Source organism: Lissotriton vulgaris, chromosome 10, assembly GCF_964263255.1.
Source record: "Lissotriton vulgaris chromosome 10, aLisVul1.2, whole genome shotgun sequence".
In the NCBI taxonomy this organism is placed as follows: domain Eukaryota; kingdom Metazoa; phylum Chordata; class Amphibia; order Caudata; family Salamandridae; genus Lissotriton; species Lissotriton vulgaris.
Genome location: NC_141698.1, coordinates 152029796 through 152057157, shown reverse-complemented (window position 1 = coordinate 152057157; position 27362 = coordinate 152029796). Strand labels below are relative to the sequence as shown.

General features: G+C 49.3%; 1 protein-coding gene across 1 annotated transcript in view; it reads right to left on the bottom strand.

The window, feature by feature from the left end:
- BAIAP2L1 (BAR/IMD domain containing adaptor protein 2 like 1) overlaps positions 1-27362 on the bottom strand; it is a 490712-nt gene that overhangs the window by 94128 nt on the left and 369222 nt on the right. The window contains exon 11 of the mRNA XM_086940727.1: positions 17362-17433. Within this exon, the coding sequence (XP_086796853.1) occupies positions 17362-17433 (72 nt within the window). The remainder of the gene's footprint in view (positions 1-17361; positions 17434-27362) is intronic.

Below are 27362 nucleotides of genomic sequence, written 5' to 3'. Positions count from 1 at the left end.
CTTCCAAACGATAAAAATATCATCTATATATCTCCATAGACGAATTACATGTTTCTCTGCTATAGCCTGATGTTCTGTTTTGAGAACATGCTCTTCCCACCAGCCTACCTGAAGGCATGCATAACTTGGGGAGAAGCATGCCCCCATAGCCACCCCTTGTGTTGGTCTATATACTCTCCCATCGAACATGAATAAATTATTGTTGAAGCACCACTGTATCATTTTCAACAACATGGAATTATGGCGATACAGTTCTATATTCCTGTTTTTTAGAAAATAATCTACTGCTTGCATACCATCCTTATGTTTAATGCAAGTATACAAAGATGTGATGTCCAATGTCGTAAATTTGTAGTCTTCTTCCCATTGTATAGTGCTGAGCTTAGATAAGAAATCTCGAGAGTCCTGTAGATATGATGGGAGTTTAATGACGAATTCTTGCAAAAAGAAGTCCACCTACTTTGAAGTATTTTCAAAAGCACTGTTGATCGCTGATATAATTGGACGTCCTTGTAGTGAATTAAGTCCTTTATGAACTTTTGGAATTAGATAAAATGTAGGCAGAGTTGGATAAATGTTGTAGAGGAACTTATATTCATCTTTGGTAATCAGTCCCTCTCTATGCCACTTGTCCAATTCCAGTTTATATTATTCATTAGTTTTGCGAACAACGGTGCCATTGGATACTTCATAGCAATTCTCGTCATTTAGATGTCTAAAGGCTTCAGTTCTGTATGTTAATTTGTTCCAGAGCAGGATATTGCCTCCTTTATCGGCTATGTTGATCACAACTGAGTCATTGCTTTTTAGTTTGTTCATGAGCTGGAAATATTGTCTGTCTTTGTTCTTCATTTTATTTTTCATTTTACATTTTTCTGTGTAGGTTTTTAAGTTCATCAGTGATTCTTTCATGGAATACGTCTATAGCGCCCCTTGGCATAATTGGGACAAAGGTTGATGGTGCTTTGAAGGGGCTAACAGCAGTTTGATTAGTTGGAACTTGTTCTTGATCAATTACCACTTGTGTACTCACCATTTCTTGAGTGATGGTATTAGTACGTAAATTGTGGAGAGTTTTTAATAGTGGTATTTCTCTTACTGTCAGTCCACCCATTTCTCTAGGTTTGTTGATTGTTTTCACTATGTTGGTATCTCCATGGTTTTTAGTAGTGTGATATTTGCTTAATTTTTATTTTCTAATGAACTTATAGACGTCAACTCTGGTTTGAACGAAGTTGAAGTTGCTTTCAGGGCAGAAACTGAGGCCCAAGCTTAGTAGTTGTTTTTCTGCCTCAGATAGTTGTATGTCAGTCAAGTTTACAATAGTTTGATCATTGTTAGTGGTTACTTTTTCCAATTGCGTTTCTTTTGGAAGCCTCTTCCACGCCCGATTTGCGCATTTCCTTCGTTCGCGCCGGTATATATGTTTTCCATATACAATGTTTTAATATTTCCGGGGTCCCTGCACATGGGCGGGAATATTCAGTCCTTATGACTATTGATGAGGGTCCCCTGGAAGAGAAGTAGGGAATTTTGCAGCAACATTTAGAGAAATTCTGTGGCAGGATATGATGTTTTTAGGAAGTGTATTTGAGGCACTTCATTTTTCGACCTGTAATAATTATACATACTTCTGGTTTGTGATTTCAGTTTAAATCATGAAGCATTGAGGAGGAGCCTAGCACGGGACCAAGATGTCGCGTGATCGTGTAGCTCCGTAAGACCCGTTTCCCTGTTTGTCTATCCTGCCAGATATCCTGTGACCTGAGGACCGCATTCGATGGGGGAATAGTATTGCTGCCCTCTGGTGATATTGCGGCTCGAAAGGTGCAATTCTGCCCTCCCGGATCGTCGTCTGAAGTTTTGGGCTTTTCTGTCGCCAGAGCAGCAGACCGTGGTGGCAGTTGTGGCCGGGCGCTAGTGCGACAACAGAGGCAGTGTCGACCGGAAGTGGTGTCTCCCCTGGAAATCGCTACCAGGAATTTTTCCTGACCACTGGGCGTTTTGAGGGGCCTCTCTCTGCACTACTTGACTGTTATTGGTTCGGCTCATGGAGCGCTGAGGAGGTGTGAAGTGTTGTCGGAGGTGTGAATTTGTGCGACATTGATCGGCCGATTGAAGCCCCTCAATCACCCACCATGGCGGTGAGGCCGGAGGTCGGGAAACCTCCCCCCAAAGGTGGGAGAGGGCAGAGATCGGTCCAGTCCAATAAACTGGACAGATATACGCTTCCTAAGGGATCTCCGAGTGACCAGAGGCAACACCCCGCAACCAGACCGGCCTCCCCAAGTGGCAGCTCCGAGCCTTCCTTGAAAGACATAATGGATGTTGTCACTAGAATTGAGGCGTCTATGGGGACCAGGATGGATGCGCTTGATACCAAACTGGACTCGGTTAAAATTGATGTTAACCTTCTTCGCACGGTTCACGCTAAGACAAGCGAAAAAGTGAAGTCCCTGGACATCAAAACGACCAGCTTGGTAGTCGACGTCGCTGAAATGCAGAGAGAGATCCGGGCATTGCAAGCAGGTAGGGAAGAGACCCAACGACTGCTGGATGACTATGAGGGCCGTAATAGGCGCAACAACGTTCGCATCCTAGGTGTACCGGAAAAGGCAGCAGATCGTACCCCTGATCTCTTTGTGGAAGACCTGCTCCTTAAACATTTGAAGCCTAAGGGACTCGGCAAGCTTTTTACAGTGGAGAGGGCACATAGAGTTCCGGGCGGGCCGCCGAAAGTAGGGGCGCCACCTAGACCCATGATCGCGAGGGTCCTGAATTTTCGGGACCGTGATGTCATACTTCAGGCCTCACGGGCGGACGGCCCGCTTCGTTATGAAAATACTACTGTGGCCTTTTTTCCAGACTTTACACAAGCTGTACAGAGGATGCGTCAGAGTTTCCTCCAAGTCAAGCGGAGGATGACAGACAAACAGATGAAATACTCGATGCTATATCCAGCCAAGCTACGAGTCGAAGCGAATGGGAAGACATGGTTTTTTGACAATGCAGAGGTGGCATCGGATTGGTTAGACACTGTGTTGGCTGGTGGTGCTGAAGACCGGCGACAAGAGGCTGAAGGTGAGCGGCAGGGCCCGGAATGATGGACTTCTGTATTATGCGACTCAATTGACTTTTGGACACGGGGTGGATATAACCTTTTCTTAACGTGTAACAGTAATGCTTCGGGCTAATACGTTTGTTCCTCCGGCATGATTCCTGGGGGAAGGGGTTTGGAGCCGTGCGGCAGGCGCCTCCTCTTCCTACTTTTAGTTACCATTGTTGGGAGGGGCGACAGGCACACTGCTAGTTGGGGTTGGGGCATTGTCCTAATGCAGGGGTGCAGGGAGGGGGGGTGGAGTTTTGAGGGAGGGGGCGGGGGGGGGGAGTTCTTTGTTTCTTTTTGATTCCAGTTTCGTTTTGAATTGCATTGGGTGTTGGCAGATTTGAATGTGCGCGTGTGGAGTGGGGTGAATGTCTTGCTCTAATCATGGATCCGGGATCCGGGTGTTGAGTTGGAACGTGAATGGTCTGGGTGACAAAATTAAGAGAGGGATGGTTGGCCAGCTTATCAGGCGTCATTCACCCGATGTGGTACTTTTGCAGGAGACACATCTTGTTGGTAACCGTTGTATGGCCCTTCATAGAGGGGTATATAAACTGATTGCGCATGCGGGCTTCTTGACAGGCTCCAGGGGGGTTGGAATCTTGGTGAAGAAGTCCTTTCCATTGGAGAATCAAGCTACGTGGTCTGATCAGCGGGGCAGATATGTGTGTGTCTCTGGGACGGTCGGGGTAAAAGTTGTCACTTTTCTTTCTATCTATGTTCCCCCCGGGCCTCCAATCTGACACCTTTAAGGATCTTGCTAAGGTTTTTCTTTCACTCCCACTTGGTCTTCTAGTTCTTGGTGGCGACTTTAATACCGCCATCGATGGCAGTTTAGACCGTACCCCGCCGAGATCGCTCCCCCCATCGCGTCAATGGCTCCCCGAATTCTTGGAATCATTGGGTCTGATTGATGTGTGGCGTCTCTTGAATCCTGCACTACGGAGCTATACACATCTCTCGGCGGCACATGGCTCTATGTCGCGGCTTGACTATATCCTACTGCCGGCAGCCATGGCGGACACTGTCAGGGAGACGCGTCATTCAGGTAGAGGAGTTTCCGATCACTCCCCAGTTTGGGTTCGAGTTGAGATGGGACAGCCTACGGTGGGTAGAGTGGCGCCTATCAACCCCTGGCACCTTCGAGACCCCGTCATTAGGACAGAAATATGTAGGGCTTCGGAACAGTACTTTCAATATAATCAGGGTACGGTGGATTCTGCGCGGACGTTATAGGAGGCGTATAAAGTTGTTCTACGCGGAGAGGCCCTGTCTCTCATCGCGGGTGGAAAAAAGAGGCGCTTGGCGGAGAATAATACTGTTGAAGCGGAGGTCGTTGATTTGGCGAAGCAAGTTGCTGGCGGTGCTCCGGTTGAGAATCAACATCAGCTGCACCTCAAGCAGGACGAGTACCACAGGCTGTCCAGGGAATCGGCGGTAACGCAACATAACGATGTCCAGAGTAGGATTTATGAGCACGGTGATAGAGCTGGCAAGCTTATAGCGTGGCTTGAGCGTGGAGAACGTGCCTCTCGGTTGGTGCCTGAGCTTGAGAGTGATGGTCCTGAGGCTCTTACGGATCCTCAGAGGATCGCTGATTCCTTTGGCTGCTACTATCAGAGTGTCTATGCTTCCTCAGACGCATATACTGGCGCTGAGCAAGCCGAGATGATTAGAGACATTATCATGCCTAGCTTGTCTGAAGAAGATCGGAAATATACGGATTCTGCGATTACGGATGACGAAATAGCGGGTGCCATCAAGAGTACTAACTCGGGGAAGGTGACCGGTCCCAATGGTATTCCGATTGAACTCTTTAAATTGAATGCTTACAAAATTGCGTCGCATATTAGAGCCATGTTTCTTGAGAGTAAAGAGTCTGGTAGCCTCCCCTATGATCAGCGGATGGCAAATATAGTTGTTATCCACAAGCCAGGTAAGCCCCGAACCTCCCCCTCTTCCTATAGGCCCATCTCTTTGCTTAACGCGGAACCCAAGATCTTGGCCAAAGTACTGGCGATCAGGTTGGTAAAAGTGATCTCCACCTTGGTACACCCGGACCAGTCGGGCTTTATGCCACGCCGCAACACTGCATTGAACCTTCGGCGTTTGCACAGAGTACTGGGTAGGGCCCGAGATTTGTCGCAACCAGCCATTTTGGTGTCCCTGGACGCCACCATGGCTTTTGACCGGGTCGAATGGTCGTACCTATTCGCTGTGTTAGAGAGGCTGGGTTTCGGGCCTGAGTTTATTGGATGGGTGCGCCGGCTATATACTGCCCCTTTGGCTCGCGTTGTTGTGAACAACTGTCAATCCTGTGATTTTGCTTTGGAGAGGGGTACACGGCAGGGATGTCCTCTGTCGCCCCTTCTGTTTGCGTTGGCGCTGGAGCCATTGGCGGCTTGGGTCAGATGGGATAGGTCTGTTCGTGGGCTGCGGTGGTCCCCGGATTGGGAAGACAAAATTTAGCTTGATGCTTATGATGTGCTTCTTTATCTTACTTCGCCTAGATCATCTTTGCTTGCCTTTCTCAACATTCTCAGAGTGTTTGGTGAGTTCTCGGGCTTTGCTATTAATTGGGCGAAATCTGTAATGTTAGTATTGCCAGGAAACCCGCCGGTGATTCCACAGACCTGCCCCCTTCAAATTACTACCATGGGCTTTGTGTATTTGGGAATTTATATTGCCTTGGATGCCAAGACAAGATATGTGGAGAACTTGTTGCCTCCGCTGGCAAGATTACGCACTGATATTCAGCACTGGAGGGCGTTGCCTCGGTCTCTCCTGGGTAGGGCAGTATTGTTTAAAATGTTGGTGCTTCCTCAGTTCTTATATGCTCTCCAAAACGCTATGGACCCTGTTCCCGCTAAATATTTTAAGGAGATAGAGGCGCTTCAGAGACCACTTCTATGGGATGGTAGACCCCGTATCACTTATACTAAACTCACCCTGGCCTGGTATGATGGAGGTATCGGGCTTCCTGATCTGAAGAAATATTATTGGGCCTCCCAGTTGGCGGCTATTAACCATATAGTTTATGGTTTGCCTGGAGACCCTGGATACTCTCTGGATCGTAGTCAATCGCCCGGCGGAGATTTCCTTGGGGCCTTATATAATCGTCCAGGACGGTTTTCGCTCGCGGACCCCACCTCAAATGCGGTGAAGGTCTGGCATGCGGCTAACAGGAGTCTGGGATGGGAAGGGAGATTGTCTCTCGCAACCCCTCTCTTTAGCTCCGCCAAATTGGGCAATCTGTGGACCACCAAAGGATTTGACAAGTGGGAGTTGATTGGTATCGGTCAGATTAAAGATGTCCGGGAGAAAGGGGAAATACTCTCCTTCGAAGCGCTCCAGCAGAGGCATCACCTTCATAACAATGAGCGGTTTCGTAATCTGCAGGTCAGGCATGCCCTCCTCTCCCATGTGCTACCGGGGGAAGCCCTCCCCGAGGCCTCCCCTCTTGAGGACAGTGTATTGGATGGGGATATACCAGAGAAAACCATTTTATTGATCTATCGAAAGTTGATTAATCACATGGAGGACCCGTTGGGGTCACTCAGGGTTGCGTGGGTTGCTGATGGTTTGGAGATAGACGATGAAGATTGGATTGAAGCTGTGCCCTCTCCTAGAGTAGTAGCGATACAGATGAGGTTGCGTCTGGTGCAATTAAAGATCTTACATTGATCGTATGTCACGGGTCCGGGTCTGGTGAGGATGGGATGGAGTACGAATGGCGAATCCAAGAGAGGCTGTGGAGAGGTTGCGACGTTTCTGCACATACTGTGGCACTGTGATAGTGTTCAGAATTATTGGCGTGATACTCCCGACACTTTGAATGAGGTCCTGGGCTGTGAGGTGAAATTGGAAGCGCGCAGGTGTCTCTTGAATATCTGGGAACCGACTGATCTTAATCAATACCTAAAGCAATGTGTTACACTGGCCTGCATGATTGCGAAGCGTAATATAGCACAGCTTTGGGGAGCAACCCAACCACCGCAGCACACTAAATGGGCCCAGGATCTGGACTGGTGTATGTTCCGGGAGCGTGCCGTGTATGTTGCGAGAGGCTGCCCTGAAAAGTGGATAAAAGTTTGGGGGCCGTGGAATGCTTACCGTGGTGACATTTGTGCTCCCCCAGCCGGACGGTCTGATTCGGATACTCAGGGTTCCCCTTGATCCTAGGTTCTATACCATTCTGTGTATCATAATCTGTTTGCGAGACTTCCTCTGCTCTGAGCACTGCAGAAATAACGTCGATCTACCCCAATGCATTTGTTAATTTTGTTTCATTATTTGTTATATATCAATAAAAAGAATTTAAAAAAAATCATGAAGCATTGTTATAGGTGATATCCGATTAGTCTTTAATCTACATAGCTGACAAATCTCATGTGAGATACCTTATGATAAACAAAGGTGGTTTAGCCACATTCACTTTATATGCTTAGATTTCAAGCCTGTATTTTCAGTTTTAATAGTGAAAACCTAAATCGCAAAATGCGCGGGCCAACGGTGTCACATAAAATGAGGCCACTTGGCAACTATGGTTTGCCTTTATATGAATGGGAGGTTGCTCGCCACAACTGGATGACATCATTCAAATGAGACTCCCCTGTGTAAATTAAAAGCAAAAGTTGTCAAACACCTTAATGTGAGCGTACACATGTGGCCAGTAAGCTGACTGCATTTCATTTTGGTTCTGGAACAGATCCCTCTCGAAGGTCTGGCACTGGAGGGGGATCCCAGGTGGGGGAATTGAATTCTCTCCTTAGTGCACTGATGCTTGAATTGGACCTGAATAATTTGAGAACTACCCTCCCGGTCTACACAGAGGCTGTCAACATAGTGTGACAAACAGAGACATTTATTAGTCCGAGGGGCTGATGCATTACCATCCAGCATACGAACACCATGGGGATTCCTCAACACCAAACAGCGTGGCAATAAGGAGAGATAGAAGAACTGAACAGCCAATGGTGGGAACTATCGCCAGTGGCTGTGATACAGAGGCAGCAATCAGACGTCAGTGGTAAATCCCCCTGGCTGTGGATATGTTGCAGAAGGAAAATAAACAGCGGAATAGAAAAAAACAGAACGTATTTACTGAATATAATCCACATTAAAGGGGGTACATGAAAAGGTTCAAAAGGGTTCTCGACCCTGCAGATTCGGTATTTCACAAGGTTGGAAATATAAGGATGGTGATGCAGATGGACCTTCAGTCCCCCCGCTGATGGAGGTGGAAATGACATCAATGCAGGAGGTTATGAAGTTCAAAGGCTACATGCTGAAGAACAAACAAGATGTGAAACATCTGGAGAAGTATGTTTCTAAGTTTTGAGACAGAGAAAAGGGAAATCAAGACACCAAGAGTCAGGACACCAAAATGCTTTTGAATAATGTGACACTTTTAGAACGGTGTGGATGTAATTGAACCTGAATGTACATCCATAATTTGCTTCTTCTGTATTCTTAATAAAACTGTGGCAACCCTACAAAATAAGTTACTTACCTTTGGTATCGCCTTATCTAGTAGAGACTCTATTAAGCTGGATATTCCTACCTTAGAATTCTCCCCAGGCATCAGACGGGATCCAGTTTTTATTTTGTGAGCAGTACCCCTGCACACCAGTAGGTGATGTTGTTCACTCCGCATAGCGTCGTATGCATAGGAAGTGATGTACACTGTGATGATATAGGCTCCAGCAAAACAAGCTGATGTCAGTTTCTTTTCGCGACTTTCCTCTCCAGAAGTGTTGAGCCACAAACAACACTGACCACTGGTGCATGAAAGTAGGCTCTTAAAAGGGAAACATCCTTTCACCCTTAATTTGTTTGCGGAGAGGATGGGTGGGTCAGTTAGGAATCTGCAGCGAATTATAGTCTCTACCAGATCAGGTGATAACGAAGGAATGTAACTTCTTCATCTGAAAGATATTTTTAGCCACAGATTCCTTACCTCAGAATAGATACCAAAGCAATACCTCTCTGGAGGTGGAACTGCAACACAGATTATACTGGAAGTCCTGAATGACCGAATGGGCAAAATTCCCATCTCGATGGACATGACTGTCAAAGCAGTAGTGCTTCATAAACATATGCAGGGAAGCCCACATTGCTGCCTGCCAGATATCTTGGATGGATTCTCTGCGAGCTAACGCAGTGGTCGCAGCCTTGGCTCTAGTATAGTGAGCTCGCAAACCTTAAGGAGGTTGCTTTTTGCCAATGCATACCAGATTTTTCTGCAGAGCACTATCCTTCTTTAGATGGTCTGTTTTTGCACCGCCTTTCATATTTTGGCTCCAACATACCTTACAAAGAGTTGATCATCCACCCAGAACTCTTTTGTGTGGTCAAGGTAGAATGACAACACTCTTTTTGGGTACAGGCGATGGAGTCTCTCCTCTTCTTTAGGTGAGGCGAAGCGGAAGAAGTAGGCAAGGTGATGGAGTGGCCTACATTAAAGGGAGTGAACAACTTTGGTAAAAAAGGATTCTCTAGTCTGAAGGAGCAGCTTGTCTTGGTAGATGATACAGTAGGGAGGGTGAGATAAAAATGCCTTTAGTCACTGACCCTCCGGGCAGATGTTTTTGCCTCTAGAAAGGCAGTTTTTATAGTTAGGAGCCCGCTAGGGCAGTTGTGTAACGGCTCCAAAGAAGTGCACATGAGAAATCGTAGGACTAAATTAAGGTCCCACTGTGGTATAATGAAGGGTGATCTATGTACAATACGGGATTTCAACAAAGATGGCTGTTCTGGCGCTGAAATGCGGAGATGGCAGAAAGATAGCCTTGTAAGGCGCCCAAAGCAGAGCCCTACTGTGCTAGAGTAAGAATAAACAGAAGAATCTGGGAAAGGGGTGCAGACAGGGGGTCAACTTGCTTATCTGTACAGCAGGTCATAAACTTGCTACAGGCATATACAATGTTGGTGGAGGTACGCCTGGCTGCCAAGATAACGTTGCAGACTTCGGGTGGAAGGTCGAAAGCTGTCAATTGTTACCACTCAGTCTCCATGCATTAAGGCAAAGCGTTGTCAGGTTCGGGTGCAGGACCCTACCCTGTTGCTGTGACAGAAAATCCTCCAGAAGAGGCGGGTTGATCGGAGGACCCATGCATATGCTCAACAGCTCAGGATACCAGACTCTCCCTGCCCAATCCAGAGCCACCAGAATGACTTGGACCTGGTCATTCCCGATCTTCTTGAGCCATCTGGGCACAAGTGGTATTGGCGGATAGGTGTACAGGAGGGCCTGAGCTCCACGCAAGATAAAAAGGATCTCCGAGTGAGGCCGTCTTGACAACTCTAATGCCAAAACTGTTGACATTGTGCATTCTTGACTGAGGTGAACAGAGCCAACCAACGCTTTATCCATTCTTGGAAGAGACCTTACTCCACCTCTCGATGGAGATGCCATTTGTGATCGGCTAGGCATCAATGGCTGAGTTTGTCCGCCCTAGCATTTAGAGTGCCTGCCAGGTGTTGAACCACCAGGGATATGCCCTGATGTTCCAGCCATGTCCAGAGCTGCAGAGCCTCTTGACAAAGGGTCCACAACCCCACCCACCCTGTTTGTTGCAGTAACACATGGCAGGGGTGTTGTCTGAGAAGCCTACCCATGATGGAAGGAAGATCGTAAATGCCAATCGGATTGCTCAGAGGTTGATGTGGAGTCTGGCTACGGCTGCAAAGCAGAGTCCTCAGATCTCCAGCTCTTTCTCATAGCCGCCCCAGCCCAGAAGTGAGGCATCTGTTACCATAGTCAGCTCTGAGTGGGGAAGGGAAAGGGGTCTACCCCTGACACAACTGTGGTTAATTACCCACCACAGCAGGTCTATATCGGTTCCCGGTGAGATCTGGCCCATGTTGGAGAGATTCCCCTGATGCTGTGCCCACTGGAGTTTCTGGACCCACTGCACAGCCCTCACAAGCCAGCGAGCATGTGCCACAAGAAGGATGCAGAAGGCCATGAGGCTCAACAGCCTCAACGTCAGTCTCACCGAAATCCAGGCTGAAACAGTGACATCATAGCCTGAATATCCTGGACTCAACGCTTGAGAGGATAGGCTCAAAACTGCACTGTATCCAGAACAGCGTCGATGAAAAGGAGCATCTGATGGGGACTCTGGTGTAACTTTGGCACATTGATAGTGAACCCAGCGAGTGCAGAAGGTTCACCGTAGCCCAGAGTTGTAAGACGACTGCCTAGGGTGAACTTGCCTTCAACAGCCAATTGTCGGGGCAGCCTCCGGATATTTTGCAGAGGGATCTGACAAAGATTGTACAATGGAAAAGATCTCCACTGTACATTGTATTGGAAGTACAATCAATGTTGGTGGCAAAGGAGGCAGCACAGGGCTTCTAATGGTTTTATGGTAAATCTTGATCAATCAATCAATCAAAGCATTTATAAAGCGCGCTACTCACCCGGAGGGTCTCAAGGCGCTGGGGAAAGGGGGGGGTCCGCTATGCTCGAACAGCCAGGTCTTGAGCTGCTTCCTGAAGGCGAGGTGGTCCTGGGTCAGGCGGAGGTGGGTCGGGAGGGAGTTCCAAGTCTTGGCGGCGAGGTACGAGAAGGACCTTCCCCCTGTGGTGGCTCTTCGGATGCGGGGGACAGCGGCGAGGGCGTGGCCGGTCGATCGAAGCTGGCGTTTGGGAGCGTAGAAGTTGAGGCGGCTGTTGAGGTATCCTGGACCTTGGTTGTGTAGGGCTTTGTGTGCGTGGGTGAGGAGACGGAAGGTGATTCTCTTGTTGACCGGGAGCCAGTGCAGGTCTCTCAGGTGTCCTGAGATGTGGTTGTGGCGGGGGATGTCCAGGATGAGTCGTGCTGAGGCGTTCTGGGTCCGCTGGAGTCTCTTCTGGAGTTTGGCGGTGGTTCCGGCGTAGAGGGAGTTCCCGTAGTCCAGACGGCTGATGACGAGGGCCTGGGTGACCGTCTTCCTGGTCTCGGTGGGGATCCACCGGAAGATCTTCCGTAGCATGCGCAGGATGTTGAAGCATGACGAGGAGACGGCGTTGACTTGTCTGGTCATGGAGAGGGAGGAGTCCAGGATGAAGCCCAGGTTGCGTGCGTGGTCTGATGGTTTGGGTGCGCTGCCTAAGGCGGGGGGCCACCAGGAGTCGTCCCAGGCGGAGGGTGAAGATCCCAGGATGAGGACTTCGGTCTTGTCCGAGTTCAGTTTCAGGCGGCTGTTCTTCATCCATTCGGCTACCTCTTTCATCCCTTCATGTAGGTTGGCTCTGGTGGTGGCGGGGTAGTTGGTGAGGGAGAAGATCAGCTGGGTGTCGTCGGCGTAGGGGATGATGTTGAGGTTGTGCTGGCGTGCGATGGCTGCGAGGGGGCTCATGTAGACGTTGAAGAGGGTAGGGCTGAGCGAGGAGCCTTGAGGAACGCCGCAGATGACTTCGGTGGCTTCTGATCTGAACGGGGGGAGGCGGACTCTGTGACTTCCGGAGAGGAAGGAGATGATCCACTCTAGTGCCTTCTCCTGGATTCCGACGTTGCTGAGGCGCTGCACTAGGGTGCGGTGGCAGACAGTGTCGAAGGCCTCGGAGAGGTCCAGGAGGATGAGGGCCGCTGTTTCTCCGTTGTCGAGCAGGGCTCGGATGTCATCGGTTGCTGCGATCAGGGCGGTCTTGGTGCTGTGGTTGGCCCGGAAGCCAGACTGCGAGAGGTCAAGGGATCCGTTCGTCTCGAGGAAGGCAGCCAGCTGTTTGTTGACGGTCTTCTCGATGACTTTTTCAGGGAACGGGAGCAGCGAGATGGGGCGGTAGTTCTTGAGGTCGGTGGGGTCGGCTGATGGCTTCTTTAGTAGAGCGCTGAGTTCGGCGTGCTTCCAGCTCCCTGGGAAGGTAGCGGTGTCGAAGGAGGTGTTGATGATGTCCCGCAGGTGGGGTGCGATGACAACGTCGGCCTTGTTGAAGACGAGGTGAGGGCAGGGGTCGGTCGGAGATCCGGAGTGGATGGAGTTCATCGTGCGGACGGTGTCTTCGGTGCCGATCGGGGTCCAGGCGTGGAGGGTGGTGGTGGGGGGCGGTGGTTCGGTCGTGGCGTGCGTCGGTTGAGTGCTGAAGCTGTTGTGTATGTCCGCGATCTTGTTGTGGAAGTAGGCGGCGAGGGAGTTGCAGAGGTCTTGCGAAGGGGTGATGTCTTGTTTCCGGCGTTGGGGTTGGAGAGCTCTTTGACTATGTTGAAAAGCTCCTTGCTGTTGTGTGCGTTGTTGTCCAGTCGTTCCTTGAATGCAGTTTTCTTGGTGGCGTGGATCAGTTGGTGGTGTTTTCGGGTGGCGAGCTTGAGGGCAGTCATGTTGTCCGGTGTTGGGTTTCTGCGCCAGTCTTTCTCGAGGGTTCTGCAGTTCTTCTTGGAGCTCTTGAGTTCGTCGGTAAACCATGGGGCTTTCTTGCTGCCGGGTCTGCTGGGCGGGGTCTTCAGAGGGGCGAGGTCGTCTGCGCAGTCGCTGATCAACTTTGTGAGGTTGGTGGCCGCTCGGCTGGGGTTCGTTGCGCTGGTGGGTGGGTTCTTGCTCAGGGAAGTCGCGAGCTGGTCGGTTGTGATCTTGTTCCAGCTTCTGCGTGCAACCTGTTGCTGGTGGTGGTGGGTCGTGGTCCTTGTGAAGCTGAAGTGGACGCAACTGTGGTCCGTCCAGTGGAGTCCGGTGGCGTGGCTGAAGGCGATGTCCTTGCTGGATGAGAAGACGGGGTCGAGTGTGTGTGTCTGGCGTAGTGGGTGAGGGTGGTCACCAGTTGCTTGAGTCCGAGGTTAGCGAGGTTGTCCAGCAGGGTGGTGGTGTTGCGGTCGTTGTTGTTCTCCAGGTGGAAGTTGAGGTCCCCGAGGAGGATGTAGTCAGCGGAGGGGAGGGCGTGCGGGCTGACGAAGTCGGCGATGTCCTTGCTGAATTGTGTGCGTGGTCCTGGGGGTCTGTAGATGAGGGTGCCTCTGAGGGTGGTCTTGGGGTTGATGTGGATCTGGAAGTGCAGGTGCTCGGCGGGTGTGAGGGTGTCGTCGGTGTTGGTCGTGATGCGGATGGTGTTCCTGTGGACGATGGCGATGCCTCCTCCAGTCTGGTTGATGCGGTCCCTCCGGATGATCTTGTAGCCGTATGGGATGGCGATGGCGATGTCGGGCACTGAGGAGGCGTTCATCCAGGTTTCCGTGATGAAGGCGACGTCTGGCGCTGTGGTGTCGAGCAGGTTCCAGAGCTCGACGGCGTGTCTGTGGACGGAGCGGGTGTTGAGCAGGATGCACTTCAGGTGGCTGCTGCTGTTGTCCGTCTTGGTCGGTGCCGGTGTAGTGCAGGCCCGGATGCTGGTGAACTTGCAGGAGTGGCAGCAGAAGGGTCCGTGGGTGCGTCTTGGGGTGGCTCGGTAGCAACCCGGGCTTCGGCCGGCGTTGAGTGCGATGAGTTTGGTGGCGAGGTAGGTTCGGCGGGTGGGCTGGTGTCTGCGGGGTCCAGGGGTCCTGGCACTGGGCGCGGTCCAGGCGCGGACGGGCGCAGACGGGCTTACCTTTGGCGCACCTTCGGCGCTCAATCGGTGCTCCCGCTGCGCGCGTCCGCTGCGCGGTCGCTCTGGGGGCGTCATAAGAGAGGAGCCTGGAGGGCGGGTCAGCTGGGTGGCGGGAGCGGGGCGTCCAATGGGCAGGGGGGGGCGGGGTCGGCGGAGGTCTGTGGCGGGAAGGGGCTCACAGGGCGGCTCTACGGCGGCTGCGGCGGAGGAGACCCAAGGAAGGGGGAGGGCAGCAAAGGGGGGGTTCAGGCAAGCAGGAAGGGAGAAAGGAAAAACGGGGTGTCAGCAGAGGGGAAGAGCGAGGTAGGCAGCAGCGGAGCAGCAGGAGGGGGGAAAGTGCCGAAGGCAGCAGTGAGGTGGCGGAGCGAGGCTCAGGCAGGCAGGCAGCAGTCAGCAGCAAGGCTCTGGCAGGTGGCAGGCAGGTGCAGCGGAGTGGGGGTGACCTTGCCTTGGAGAAGGCTCAGCAGTTGATGGCCTCTTTGAAATTCTTCCCAACCCTGGCAGCATAGTTTTTACACCCTTCTCTTTCCAGAACTTTACACCTTTTTTATAGTCACGAAGATGTGACTCGATCCAGGATGTAAGAAATTTAACAGTGGTTCTAGGACAGTCAGTGAGTGGGGCCAGCATGTTTAAGGAAGTCTTGAACCACTCTTTGATGTTGGAATCAGCTTCAGATGCCAACTGGCCAAGATCAGGTTTGGATGATAGTAACATCAAGCTAAATTCCGAAGGATCACACCTAGGCCATAAATTTGCGGTATTCGTCAGAATGACCATGAATAAAGATAGACAGTGGAGAGTTACAAGGATAGGCACAGCAGAATGATCGTACCATATCAGGGGGCACAGGAAGATAAACTTTCAGATCAGACAAATTTAAAAATACTAGGCCTAACATATGCACAGCCACATGTGTGGAGGTCTTTACAAGCTGCTTCAGCTGAGCAGTTTCTGAGTCCTGAATAAGGTTAAATTTCAAAGAGAAGTGTGTCGGCTTAAGATGAAGATTTAGATCACCAAGAAGCAGGACATTCAAAAACTTGGGTATGTATTGGCAATAACCAAGGCAATCTTGTAAGAATACCGCAGTGGAACTAGAGAGGTAGAGGCAGTATTATCAGAGCGCCAGAAAATGAGAAGATTGATGACAATTTCAAGGAGAAAACTATTCCCTCACAATTGAACCCTGAGAATTCTGCTGTGTCACATTTTATGGTTGATTGATGGTAATACCACCCACTTCCATATCAATGCCTAATGGCTAGAGCGGTCGACTTCGGAGCTGGGGAACTGGGTTCAAGTCTCGGCAGGGATGCTCAACATCCTGTGATTCTGGTTAAGTCACTTAATTTCTTTGAGCCTTACAAAAATTAATGTGTCCTCCTGTAACGCAACTGGTACTCATGTAAAGCGCTCGGATACCTTCGGGTCTAGTTCGCACTATATAAAACTCAAAACAAAAAAAAGAAAACTGCGCAATACCCCTCTGGAATTCCACAACAACATCCGGCAATGATCTCTCATTCACCCATGTTCCTGTTAATGTCACTGCGGATCACGTAGAGGTTCATGGAGGTTCCGTATTATCACTGAAGAATGGAAAATTCCCCTGACGAAGGGCATTATCCCGAAATGCACTAGGATTGTGTTAACTGTGATTGAGTGAACTGTTGACTCACTGTGATTTAGGTTTCAAAAAAACGCTTTCAATGAACTTTTTCAATATAAAATTGGTAGACACCAACTTTATGAGTTAAATAAATACTTTACTGAAGTGTACACAATCTACTGAAATTTATTTTGGAGTGCCTAGCGGGGACGCTGTTCTAGTCTTAGATGGAGCAACTGTTTCTATATTGTGTTCATGCCCTGGATCAGAGGGCTATACCCACAGGCACCCAACACCTTATTGAATTCAATACTTGATCAAAACCACATACCTGGGAGTGCCACAAATTCATCAATTTTGGCTGTTAAAAACAGAGCATCAGGTCAATTGTCCCCAATGAAGCTCAGAATGTCAAGCTAGTGTTTCACCACAGAGCGGCAAGTAATGGAAAGGATAAAGCTTTTTAACTTATGGGCCGGATTTTTGGTATTTGCATATAGGGTAACTGCAAGGAAGCAATATTTACAGGAAGACCAGGAGTCTTTGACATTTAAAGAATGCATGCAGAAGCTTGAACAGCCTACACTAAGAGCCAGCTTGTATATGGATGAGTAAGATAAGTCGTTCTTGGTTTGACCAGGGTTTATGACCTACGGCACCGGTCAGTCTGAGCCAGGCTGTAATGGCAGCTGCCTGAGGCGCCACCAACGCCTCTGTCCAGTCCTCATCCTTGAGAGTCCCCACATCTGTTACCCATGTAGCCCTAAGGACTGAAAAGGTGTCTGGGTCGCTTGATATATGTGTTTGGTAAATCTTGGCAACTTTATGGTCTCCCAGGTCACCAATAAAGAGTTTGCCCTCTAACAACTGCTTCAGGTTTACTGACAGATCATACAATATACACAATTATGACAATAAATATGTTCAATGACTAGTATTCAGCATAGCGGTTAAAATCCAAATAACCTCTAACTCTTGCTTTTAACCTAATAAAATCGAAATAATATTATGATGGTAAAGTCAGAAGAGTGTTTCAAAATCACAGCGTAGAATAGTATTTTAAAGAAAGGAAAATAGGCTGCCAGTAGTATTTTTGTTTAACATACACAACCTCTTTTGATAAATCCAAATATTTTACCTTGGCACATGCATTGGTTCTTGAATTGTGTCTGTCAACATCCGAGTGTATGATGAAGGAAACCAACCTCTCCTGTGAAAGATATAAAGCAAGTGAAATATTTTCATATGTGTTCAATTTCTTCAAATGCTCTTAAAACAATAAGCACATTAATGCACAAGTTACTTCCCTTCAATAACAATAGATCTGTAAGAAACGTAGGTTAGATCTAGATTCCTTACCTTAGAATTACACCCAGGCATCAGACTGGATCAGGAAAGTTTTTCGTCAGCAGTACCCATGCGCATCGGAAGGTGGCGTCTGTCGGCTCCGCGTTCGTGGTCGGCAAGATTATGTTGTGGCAGCTACTTAGACGCCGCCCTTGCGTGCTGACGTTAGTTCGGTTTACGACTTTCCACGCCAGTAGTGCAGAGCCATGCAAGACACTGACCACTGGTGCACAAATACTAGGGCCCTGAAAAGGGATAACTTAACCCTAAAAATAAGTTTGCAGAACGGGAGGATGGGTGGGGCGGTAAGAAATCTATAAGTAACCTATGTTTCTTACAGATATATCGTTACCGAAGGTAAGTAACTTGTGCATCTGAAAGAAACAGTTAGTTATAGATTCCTTACCTTAAAATAGATACCCCAGCAATACCAACCCCGTAGGTGGGTCTGCGAACCAAGTTCACACCAGAAAGACCTGGAGAACAGAATGGCCAAAGAAGCGGTCTCTCCGTACTTGACTGTCCAGGCAGTAGTGCCTAGTGAACGTGTGCAGCGATGCCCATTTAGCCGCCTGACACATGTCATTAAGGGGGACTCCACGTCCCAAAGCAGTGGCAGCTGCCATCGCCGTGGTGGAATGGGCGCATAGCCCCACTGGAGACTTCTTCTTTACCAAAGAGTAGCAAGCTCTAATACACAAAAATAGCCATCGAGGTTGGTCCACTTGTGCATGGCCCGACCTTTCTTGGAACCCGTGTAGCCAACAAAGATCCACCTGGAATTGTTTTGTGCGATCCAAATAAAATGAAAGCGCACGTTTTGGACCCAGACGGTGGAGCCGCTCTTTTTCTTTTGAAGGGTGCGGAGGCAGAAAGAAGGTGGGCAAAGTGATGGTTTGGCCAATGTGAAAAGAAGTAACCACCTTTGGTAAAAAGGATGGACGAGTTGGGAGGACAACCTTGTCCGGATGGACAGCAAGAAAAGCAGGTTTTGAAGAGAGAGCCGGTAGCTCACTCACTCTGCCTGCAGAGGTGATGGCCACCAGAAAGGCAGTTTTGGGAGTTAAAAGTCTTAGAGGACAGTTATGTAGTGGCTCAAAGGAAGCGCATATAAGATAGGTAAGAACTAAGTTCAAGTCCCACTGAGGCAGTACGGATGAGTAATGCCCTTAAGAAAGCGATTTACAACAGGGGACTTGAAAAGAGAAGGCTGATCAGGAAGCCTAAGAAGGGCTGAAATGGCAGAGAGGTAGCCCTTTGGAGTGCCCAGAGCAGAGCCCTGCTGGGCCAAAGAATCGGGATCCACAGCCTTTGATGTGCACCATGCCACAAATTTGTTCCATCTGCAGGCGTATACCATGTTTGTGGAGGGACACCTGGCTGCCAAGATAACATCCAGACTTCAGGACGGTCGAAAGCTGTTAACTGTTGCCGCTCAATCTCCACGCAAGGAGGTGGAGGCTGGACAGGTTCGGGTGGAGGACAGTCCCCTGCTGCTGCGACAGAAGATCCTCCCGAAGAGGCAGTCGGATCGGGGGATCGATGGCCATGGGCAAGAGCTCGGGGTACCAGACTCTTCGTGCCCAGTCTGGTGCCCCAAAAATGCCTTGGGCCAGGTCGCGCTTTATCTTCTTCAGCACTCTGGGCATCAGTGGTATAGGCAGAAAGGCGTATAGTAGACCGCAACTCCACTTGCGACAAAAAGCGTTGCCGAGCGTGTGCCGCCTTGGAAATTCCAACGCGCAGAATTGCTGACATTGCGCGTTCTCTTAGGTGGTGAATAGATCTAACCAAGGCTCTCCCTACTGTCGAAGAGAACTTGCACCACCTCCGAGTGCAGACGCCATTCGTAATCCATCATGCACCTGCGGCTGAGTTCAGACGCCCTGGCCTTCAGTGAACCTGCCACTTGTTGAACCACCAGGGATATGCCCTTATGTTCCAGCCTGTCCAGAGGCGGAGGGCCTCTTGACAGAAGGTCCACAACCCCACCCGCCTGGCTTTTTGCAGTACCCCATGGCGGTGGTATTGTCTGTGAATACCTGCACTACTCTTCCCCGGACAGAGGGAAGGAATGTCTTGAGTGCAAGACTAATCATCTAAAGCTCCTGAAGGTTGATATGGAGCCTGGACTCCGCTGGAGGCCTGAGTCCTCTGATCTTCTCCTCTCCCATGTGGCCGCCCCATCCCAGAAGGGATGCATCGGTCACCACTGTGAACTCCGGTTGGGAAACCGAGAGGGATGTGCCGTTGACCCAAACCTGGTTCGCGAGCCACCACTGCAGTTGGTGAGCAGTGCCCTCCGAGATCTGGATGCCATCGGCCAGGTTCCCCTGATGCTGTGCCCCATGGATCATCAGGTCCCACTGCAGAGCCTGCATATGCCTTCTGGCATGATCTACCAGTAGGATGCAGGAGGCCATCAGGCCCAGTAGCCGGAGTGGCAGCCTGACAAACTCGGGATAGAGGCTGAAAGATTGGAATCATAGTACGAATATTCCGGACTCGTTACTCAGGAGGATAGACCCAAAACTGTGTCGTGTCCAGAACCGCTCCAATGAAGAGGAGCTTCTGAGAGGGAGTCAGGAGTGACTTCGGCACGTAGATGGAGAACCCCAGCGAATGCAGGAGGTCGGTCGTACTCTGGAGGTGTGAGATGACTGCCTGGGGCGAGGCCGCTTTCAACAACAAGTGGTCGAGATAGGGGGAGACTGAAACCCCTGAACTGCGCAGATGAGCAGAGACCACGGCCATCACTTTCATGAATACCCGAGGAGCGCTGGTAAGGCCAAAGGGGAGCACAGTAAACTGAAAGTGCTTGTGGCCTTCCATGAACCTCAGGTAACGCCGGTGGGCCGGCAGGACGGGGATGTGAAAATAAGCGTTCTGCAAGTCCAACACTACTATTAAGGCTCCAGGGTCGAGGGCAGACAGGACCTGAGTGAGAGTCAACATTTTGAACTTCTCCTTCTGGAGGAAGAGGTTGACATTCCTGAGATCCAAGATAGGACGCAGGCCTTTGTACTTCTTAGGCACCAGAAAGCAGTGAGAATTACAACCACTAACTACTTCTGGGGCAGGAACGCGCTTAATGGCTCCCTTGGCCAAGAGCCAAAACTTCCTGTTGGAGAAGGGCCAGGTGATCCCCCGACATGCAATGGTACTGGGGTGGCATGGCTGGAGGTATAGTCTCGAACTACCTGCAAAACCCACCTGTCCGAAGTGATGGTGCGCCAGTGGGGGAGCTGATGGTGAATCCTGCAGCCCACTGACGTTTGATGGGCCTGAAAGGTCAGACTAGGAGGGTTTGGAGGCTGTTGTAGAGGAAGGCGGTGGTGGATTGGCCCGCAAGCTGACCCCTGGTAACCCCATCTGTTCTCACGTCCCCGGCCCCGCTGGGTCGGAACAGTTTGCGCCGGACTGTGGCTCTGAAAGGAACGTGTTGGGTCACCCCTTCCGTAGCCACAAAAGGGGCGAAAAGCAGACTGTGCAGGGCATGTGGTGGAGAGGCCCAAGGACTTGGCCGTAGCCCGAGAGTCCTTGAAAAGCTCTAGTGCACTGTCTGCCTTGTTGCCAAACAGGTGACCACCATCAAAGGGCATGTCCATTAGAGTGTTCTGGACATCCCCCAGAAAACCAGTCGACCAGTCGTGTCGGCGAAGCGCCACTGACGTTGAAATGGTCCTACCCAGTGAGTTGGCAGTATCCAGTCCACAGCAGATCGAAAACTTTGTCGCGTCTCTCCCCTCGGCCATGGCACGGGACAGTATGGCCCGGGCCTCCTCCAGACCCTGAGGCAGCACTTATGTCACCGTATCCCACACGGAGTGGGAATAACGGCCCAATAGACATGCAGTGTTTGCGGATCGCAGTCCTAAACTGGAGGAAGAACACATATTCTTCCCAAGCTGATCCAGCTTTTTGGATTCTCTATACGGTGGGGCATTAGGGAATGTGCTCTTGGACGTGGAAGCTTGGACCACCAAGCTTTCAGGAGTGGGATGTTGGGAAAGGAAAGGGGGGTCACCCGGGGCCTGGCGGTGGCGCCGAGCAACCATCCTATCCACAGGAGCCCCTGTGTTGGGCCTGGATCAAGTGCCAACAAGGCTGTCAGTGAGGGCAACATTGAACGGCAGCAGGGGCTCTGCAGCCCTCGCTGCTGGCTGAAGCACCTCTGTCAGGCAGTTAGTCCTGACTGCCACTGTAGGAAGCTCGAGGTTCAAGGCCTCTACGCAACACCACTGCATAAGACGCTCCCTCCTCCGTAGCCACGGTAGGAGGAGACAACATGCCAAGGTCTGGAAATGTATCTAGACTGCTGGCATCCCCTAGTTCCTCTCTCCAGTCCGGGTCATACTCAATCTGGTCAGTTGATGGGTCACCAGACTGCTCCCAGTCCTCCTCACCCTCCTCTGGCTGCCAAACTGGCCGAAAAGAGCCAGGGTGGAACACAGGGACAAAATGACCCATCGGTATCCGATCGACGGCGGTTCGGTGTCCGCATCGGGATAGAGGCCAGGGTCGACGAAGGCTGGGTGTCCAGCTGGCAGTGGAGGTGGTGCCGGTGGAGTTGGCGCCGGGGGAGGTGTAACAAGGTCAACTGGTGCTGATACAGACCTGGATACAGGGAGCCCTGCAGTGCCAGAGCTGCCGGCGCCGAAGGCCTAGGGCCCCCAGCAAAGTCTGCGGGGCCCGAAGGTGCACCGGGGGAGTCGGGCTTGCCAAAGATGGCATGCATTGCTTCGTAAAACTGATGAAGCTGGGCAGGGGTCAAGTTTGGTCCCGGAAAGGCCGGGCTCAACCCATGAGGCTTCGCATGCTGAGCCGTGGGAGTGGCACCACCTGCACCCTTTCCCGTGTCGGCCGACGGGCGAGGGAAATTCGAAGACCGACAACGCTTCTTCGACTTATGCTTCGACTTACCTGACCCCGCGTGCGAAGGCTTCAAAGAGGATTGGTGATGCTGGCTCCGCGACCGGTCCCTCGACCTCCCATGGGACCGGTACCTTGACCGGCGTGGAGTCGCCTGCTGAGCCTGGATTCGCTTTTGGGACCGCTCCCACAAAGACTTCGGGCCATCGTCCGGCAGTTGGAGCATGACTTGGGGTCGTGGTCGCGCTCCAGGCAAAAGAGGCACATGTGGTGCGGATCCGTCACTGACATCAGTCGGGTACAGGAACCACAAGACTTGAAGCTGGGCAACCCTACGTGCACCTGGAGTCAATGACTCGAAAAATGAAGTCGACAAAAAGTAGTAAAAAGTTTGTGAAAAAGTGACTAGAGGTACTGCTGGGGGTAATTCTAAAGTAAGGAATCTATAACTAACTGTTTCTTTCAGATTGGTAAAATATATCAGTGCATGTTTGACTTTGTTATGTAGAATATCTTATATTTTACTGTGATCATTTAATGGCTGTAAACTAGCAATGACTTATACTACAAGTTACTTGTGTTCGGTAAAGTGCTTTCTGGTGGATACTCTACCTAATGGCATATGACTCATCTTTTGAATCTGCCCAGGCATATACTTGATTCATAACTATTTCATAACAGCTTCTGCACACCAGCAGGTTATGTGTTTGTTGGATTCTGCTTGGACCTGCTCCACTGCTGGAAGTGACAGGGAGAGCTGTATATATTCTCTAACGGAGCAATTATGCCAGTATATATTGGACGTCATTCCCGCCCTCCGATGAGAACCACCCATGAGAAAATGTAAGAGTGACAGAGCTAACTTGAGATTTCTTTTAAGCCCTAAAAGTCAATTTCACACAACATGAAGGAGGAAGCATGGTGGGGTATCAGTGCTTAGATAGAGTATCCATCAAAAAGAGCATTTCCAAAGATAACTTGTTTATGTAATCACAGATTCCTCAGCTTTAGAATAGATACTAAGCAGTAACTCCCAAAAGGCAGAGTATCTGAGAAGTGGACTTGCACCAGGAAATCTTGTAAGTCCAAGCAACCGATATTAATACCTGGTAAAGGTGTGTACGAACGTCCATTAAGTCTCATGGTCGATCGCCAACACCAAAAAACCTGTCACCAACTTCATGGTGAATGTCTAGGCTTTAGTGCAAAGGTTATGATGGCCTTCAGGAAAGACCCTTTTTAGCCAGGGAACAGTATGTCTTAAGGCACACAAAGAGCATGGTTTGTTTCTGGCCTGCCCTTGCTTTCTCAGCACCAGCAAACGCAATAAAAAGCTGGTCACCCACCGTCTTTTGTGCTCTTGATGTACAAGCGAAGAGATCCTTAGGGGAGTAAGAAAAATCAAAATCAAGCCAGGTGAGGTGAAAGATGTATTGTCCTACTAGTAAGGACACTACCTATTTTGAAAAAAGGAAGCACAAACTCACAATAGTAAATTATCTAGGAAAAAGGTAATGTGAAGACAGTTGCACTGACAGTGCCTGAAGCTTGTTGACATGGAGCACAAAAGTAACTGAATTGAGAAATACAGTCTTGATGGTCAGCAATGAGCTTGAAAGGCCAGCACACTAAGAAAGAAAAGACCAATCTAAGGTCTTACTGATTAATTAAGGATGAGGGGAGAACTCATGCGAGAGCCTTAAAAAATGCATCGTAATTAGTGACAAGAATAATGAAGGGTGATCAGGCAAACATAGAAAGCCCAAAAGGATAGTGCACACCGCAAAGTCTTGCTAGGCCAGAGTTCAAAAACAGACCATCCAACAGTTGGTTCTGCAGAGGGTAAAATTTACTATCTTTGTACCAGGTAACAAACTTCACCCAACGACTGGAATAAATGGATTTGGGAGATTGGTGCCTAGCCACAAGTGTAACATCCACTACTTCAGCAGGTAAATCTAATCCACTTATTTGGAACTGCTCAAGTTCCACACAGCGGTTTAGGTTTGGGCGATTTAGATGCATGACACTGCCTCTTGCTAAGGCAGCAGTCCTTGAAGAAAAACTAGGCAGACTGGGATGGGGTGGGGGTGCAAAAACTTTTGCTGAGCAGGTCAGGATATCATACTCCCCTGGCCCAGTCAAGAGCCATCAGGATGAACTGAGAGCAGTCTGCCCTGATCTTCTTCAGAACTCGAGGCAGGAGAGCCAGTGGTGAGAAGGCCTGTCTCTCACTGAAGGCAGAATGCATCTCCCTGGGAACCTTCCAACAAAAACTCCAGTGTGCAATATTTATGGCAGTGGGGAAACGATCCAACATAAATATGTCCCACCATGCTCTTGGTCACCTCAAGATGGAAATGCCATTCGTGGCTCACCAGCCAAGCTTATCTACCCAGACATACAGACATCCGACAAAATGATTTGCCTAGGCAAAGATACCCTGAATGTCCAGCCATTTCCAGAGAAACAGTGCCTCCTGGCACAGGATGCATGAGTTCACACTGCTCTGCTCTGCTTGTTGCAGTACACATGGCGGTTGTATTCTTCATTCAGATCTGAACAGGCTTTCCCTTAATGGATGGGAAAAAGACTCCAGGGCCAACCAAATTGACCAAATGTCTCTGACTCTCTGGGGTAGTGAAAGTCCTTGAAATCAACCATGTCCAGGCTCCTTTGAAGTTACTCTCCTGCATAGGTTGCAGGTGGGATTTAAGCTTGCTGAAGAAAACCCCAGGAAAAACAGAAGGGTAACCATCTTCTGTAGGTGGTCCACTACTTATTGCGGACAGCTCACATTCAACAGCCAATCATCAAAATAAGGGAACCTGGGACGTAACCACCGCCATTACCTCCATAAACACACATGGGGCAGAGGTGCGGCCAAAGGGTAGAACAACAAACTGGAAGTGCTCATTCCTGACCATGAACCCCAGGAAGCGTGTGTGGGACAGCAGAATGGGTACATGAAAGCACGCATCCTAAAAATCCAAGGACACCATACAGCCCCCTGATTCCAGAGCGCAAAGAACCTAGGCCAAAGTTAACATGTTAGTTTGTCCTAAAGGAAGGTGTTGAGAAGATGATGGTCTAGTACCAGGCCTGAATATGCTTGTCATGTCACAACAGAAATTGGCCAATATCAAACGCAGAGGTGACTCTTCCCTCAAAAATGCACTTGCATCCAATCTCTCAGAATATTTCCAATTAGATAATTGCTTGGCCCTAAAAACCCATCCCATTTCACAGTCGATATTACACAAAATATCTATGATTTACTTTTGCGGATTTCAAAGGACTGTATACATTGCTTGATGCCACAGCTGTTTAATTAAAACCTAATGACTACCATATTTTTTTTTTAAAGCAGTGCCTTTAAAAGCCTATATCTCTAAATGTCACTAGAAAACAGGAGGTTTGTAAATTTGCCTATGTGGTAATGCTTTCACCAGAGAAAGGGAGATGAGAGCCACATGCAAGTCCCACTGTACGAAAGCATTGGGCCTGTCACACCTAAACGTAAAGTAGTATCATAGTTATGGGACAAATACTGTTGTACTTATGCTGAGTTTCTAAATGGCAAGAATGTCCCTGTAGCTTTTTAAGGGACGAAGTCTGAAGGTGGGAACTCTCAAAAGGACCACTAGTATTTGGGCAAATGCCAGATAAGCTTAAGGGGAACTTTTGGCACTTAGAGCATGAGTTTGGCATCACTGAAAAGCCTCCTCGTGTTACACTGCCTTGTCCATTGTAAAATGTGGTATATTTATTCCCCAGAAACGAGCGCTGGGTTGGTGAACTAGAAATGGTTAATCAAAGGCTATGTTAATTAGTATGCAAAATGTGATTTTAATCATATGGGCAAAATCTATAACAAATATGTATATGTGTTATTGTTTTGTCCTTGGTTTCAATGTTTTCATTTTATTTGTAAGACAGCTTGTTTGCTAACAAACCGGTTACAAATAAATGAAAACAAGAATTCCAAAGAAGAACCTAAAAAAAGGCATTTTCATTTTTTTTTCTGCGCTTACTCAAGAGTTGTGAGAGGGAAACATAAGATACATCTGGGAGACATTAGGCTATTTCTTCTTAGTTCTTAGCAGCCCTTATGATCTGGCCAGATCGCTAAAGCGGTCTACAATATTTCAAAAACACTCTGGGTATAAATACTCATGAGGATGTTGGAGAGCTAGCGTTTCTCGCAGCAGTGGCAGACATTCCCACCAATAGAGGTCATCCACCCCAAATATGTGTCCTTTCTTCCCTAACATTCTAGGGATTGTGAAGGTACCCATGGTTTGAATATTCCCCTGGAGGGAACTGAGAAAATAACCAATGTATCTCATTTTTGTGATTGTAGGAAAAATGGGGAAAAAGTGCTGTGCAACAAAGCATCAATAAAATATTTGCTGTGCTGTGTATCTCCTAATCTTTCAGGAACAAACAGAGTTGTATAAAAAAAAAAACATTTCCACAGTTTTTGCATTTTTCTAAGAGGTAGTTTATTTTTCCTAATTTATGTGGTTTCAGGTTACTTGCAGTTTGTGGTTGAAACAGGTGCCATAACCATGTGTGATCCCAGAGAGCTATACATTTCTGAAAAGAAAACAACATTGTACATTCAGCAAGGAGGTATCTATGTAGATAGAGCCCTTCAGGTTTTTCCAAAGAAACTAACCCCTTGTGGCAACACCCACTAACCCTAGTTTGATTCATTCCTGTTGCATGCACTAAGCCCAACTAGGGCGAGAGGAGCAGTAGCTGCAGGCGGGTGTGAGCGCTGAGTTAAGCGCTGCGATAACAACACCGCTGTAGCCTTGCCTCGTCGCGCCTGGCCCCCTTACCAGCTCCACCGCTGACGAACTGACGAACTGAGAAAGCCCGGGGAAGCCAAGAGATAAGAGTATTTGCGAGCCG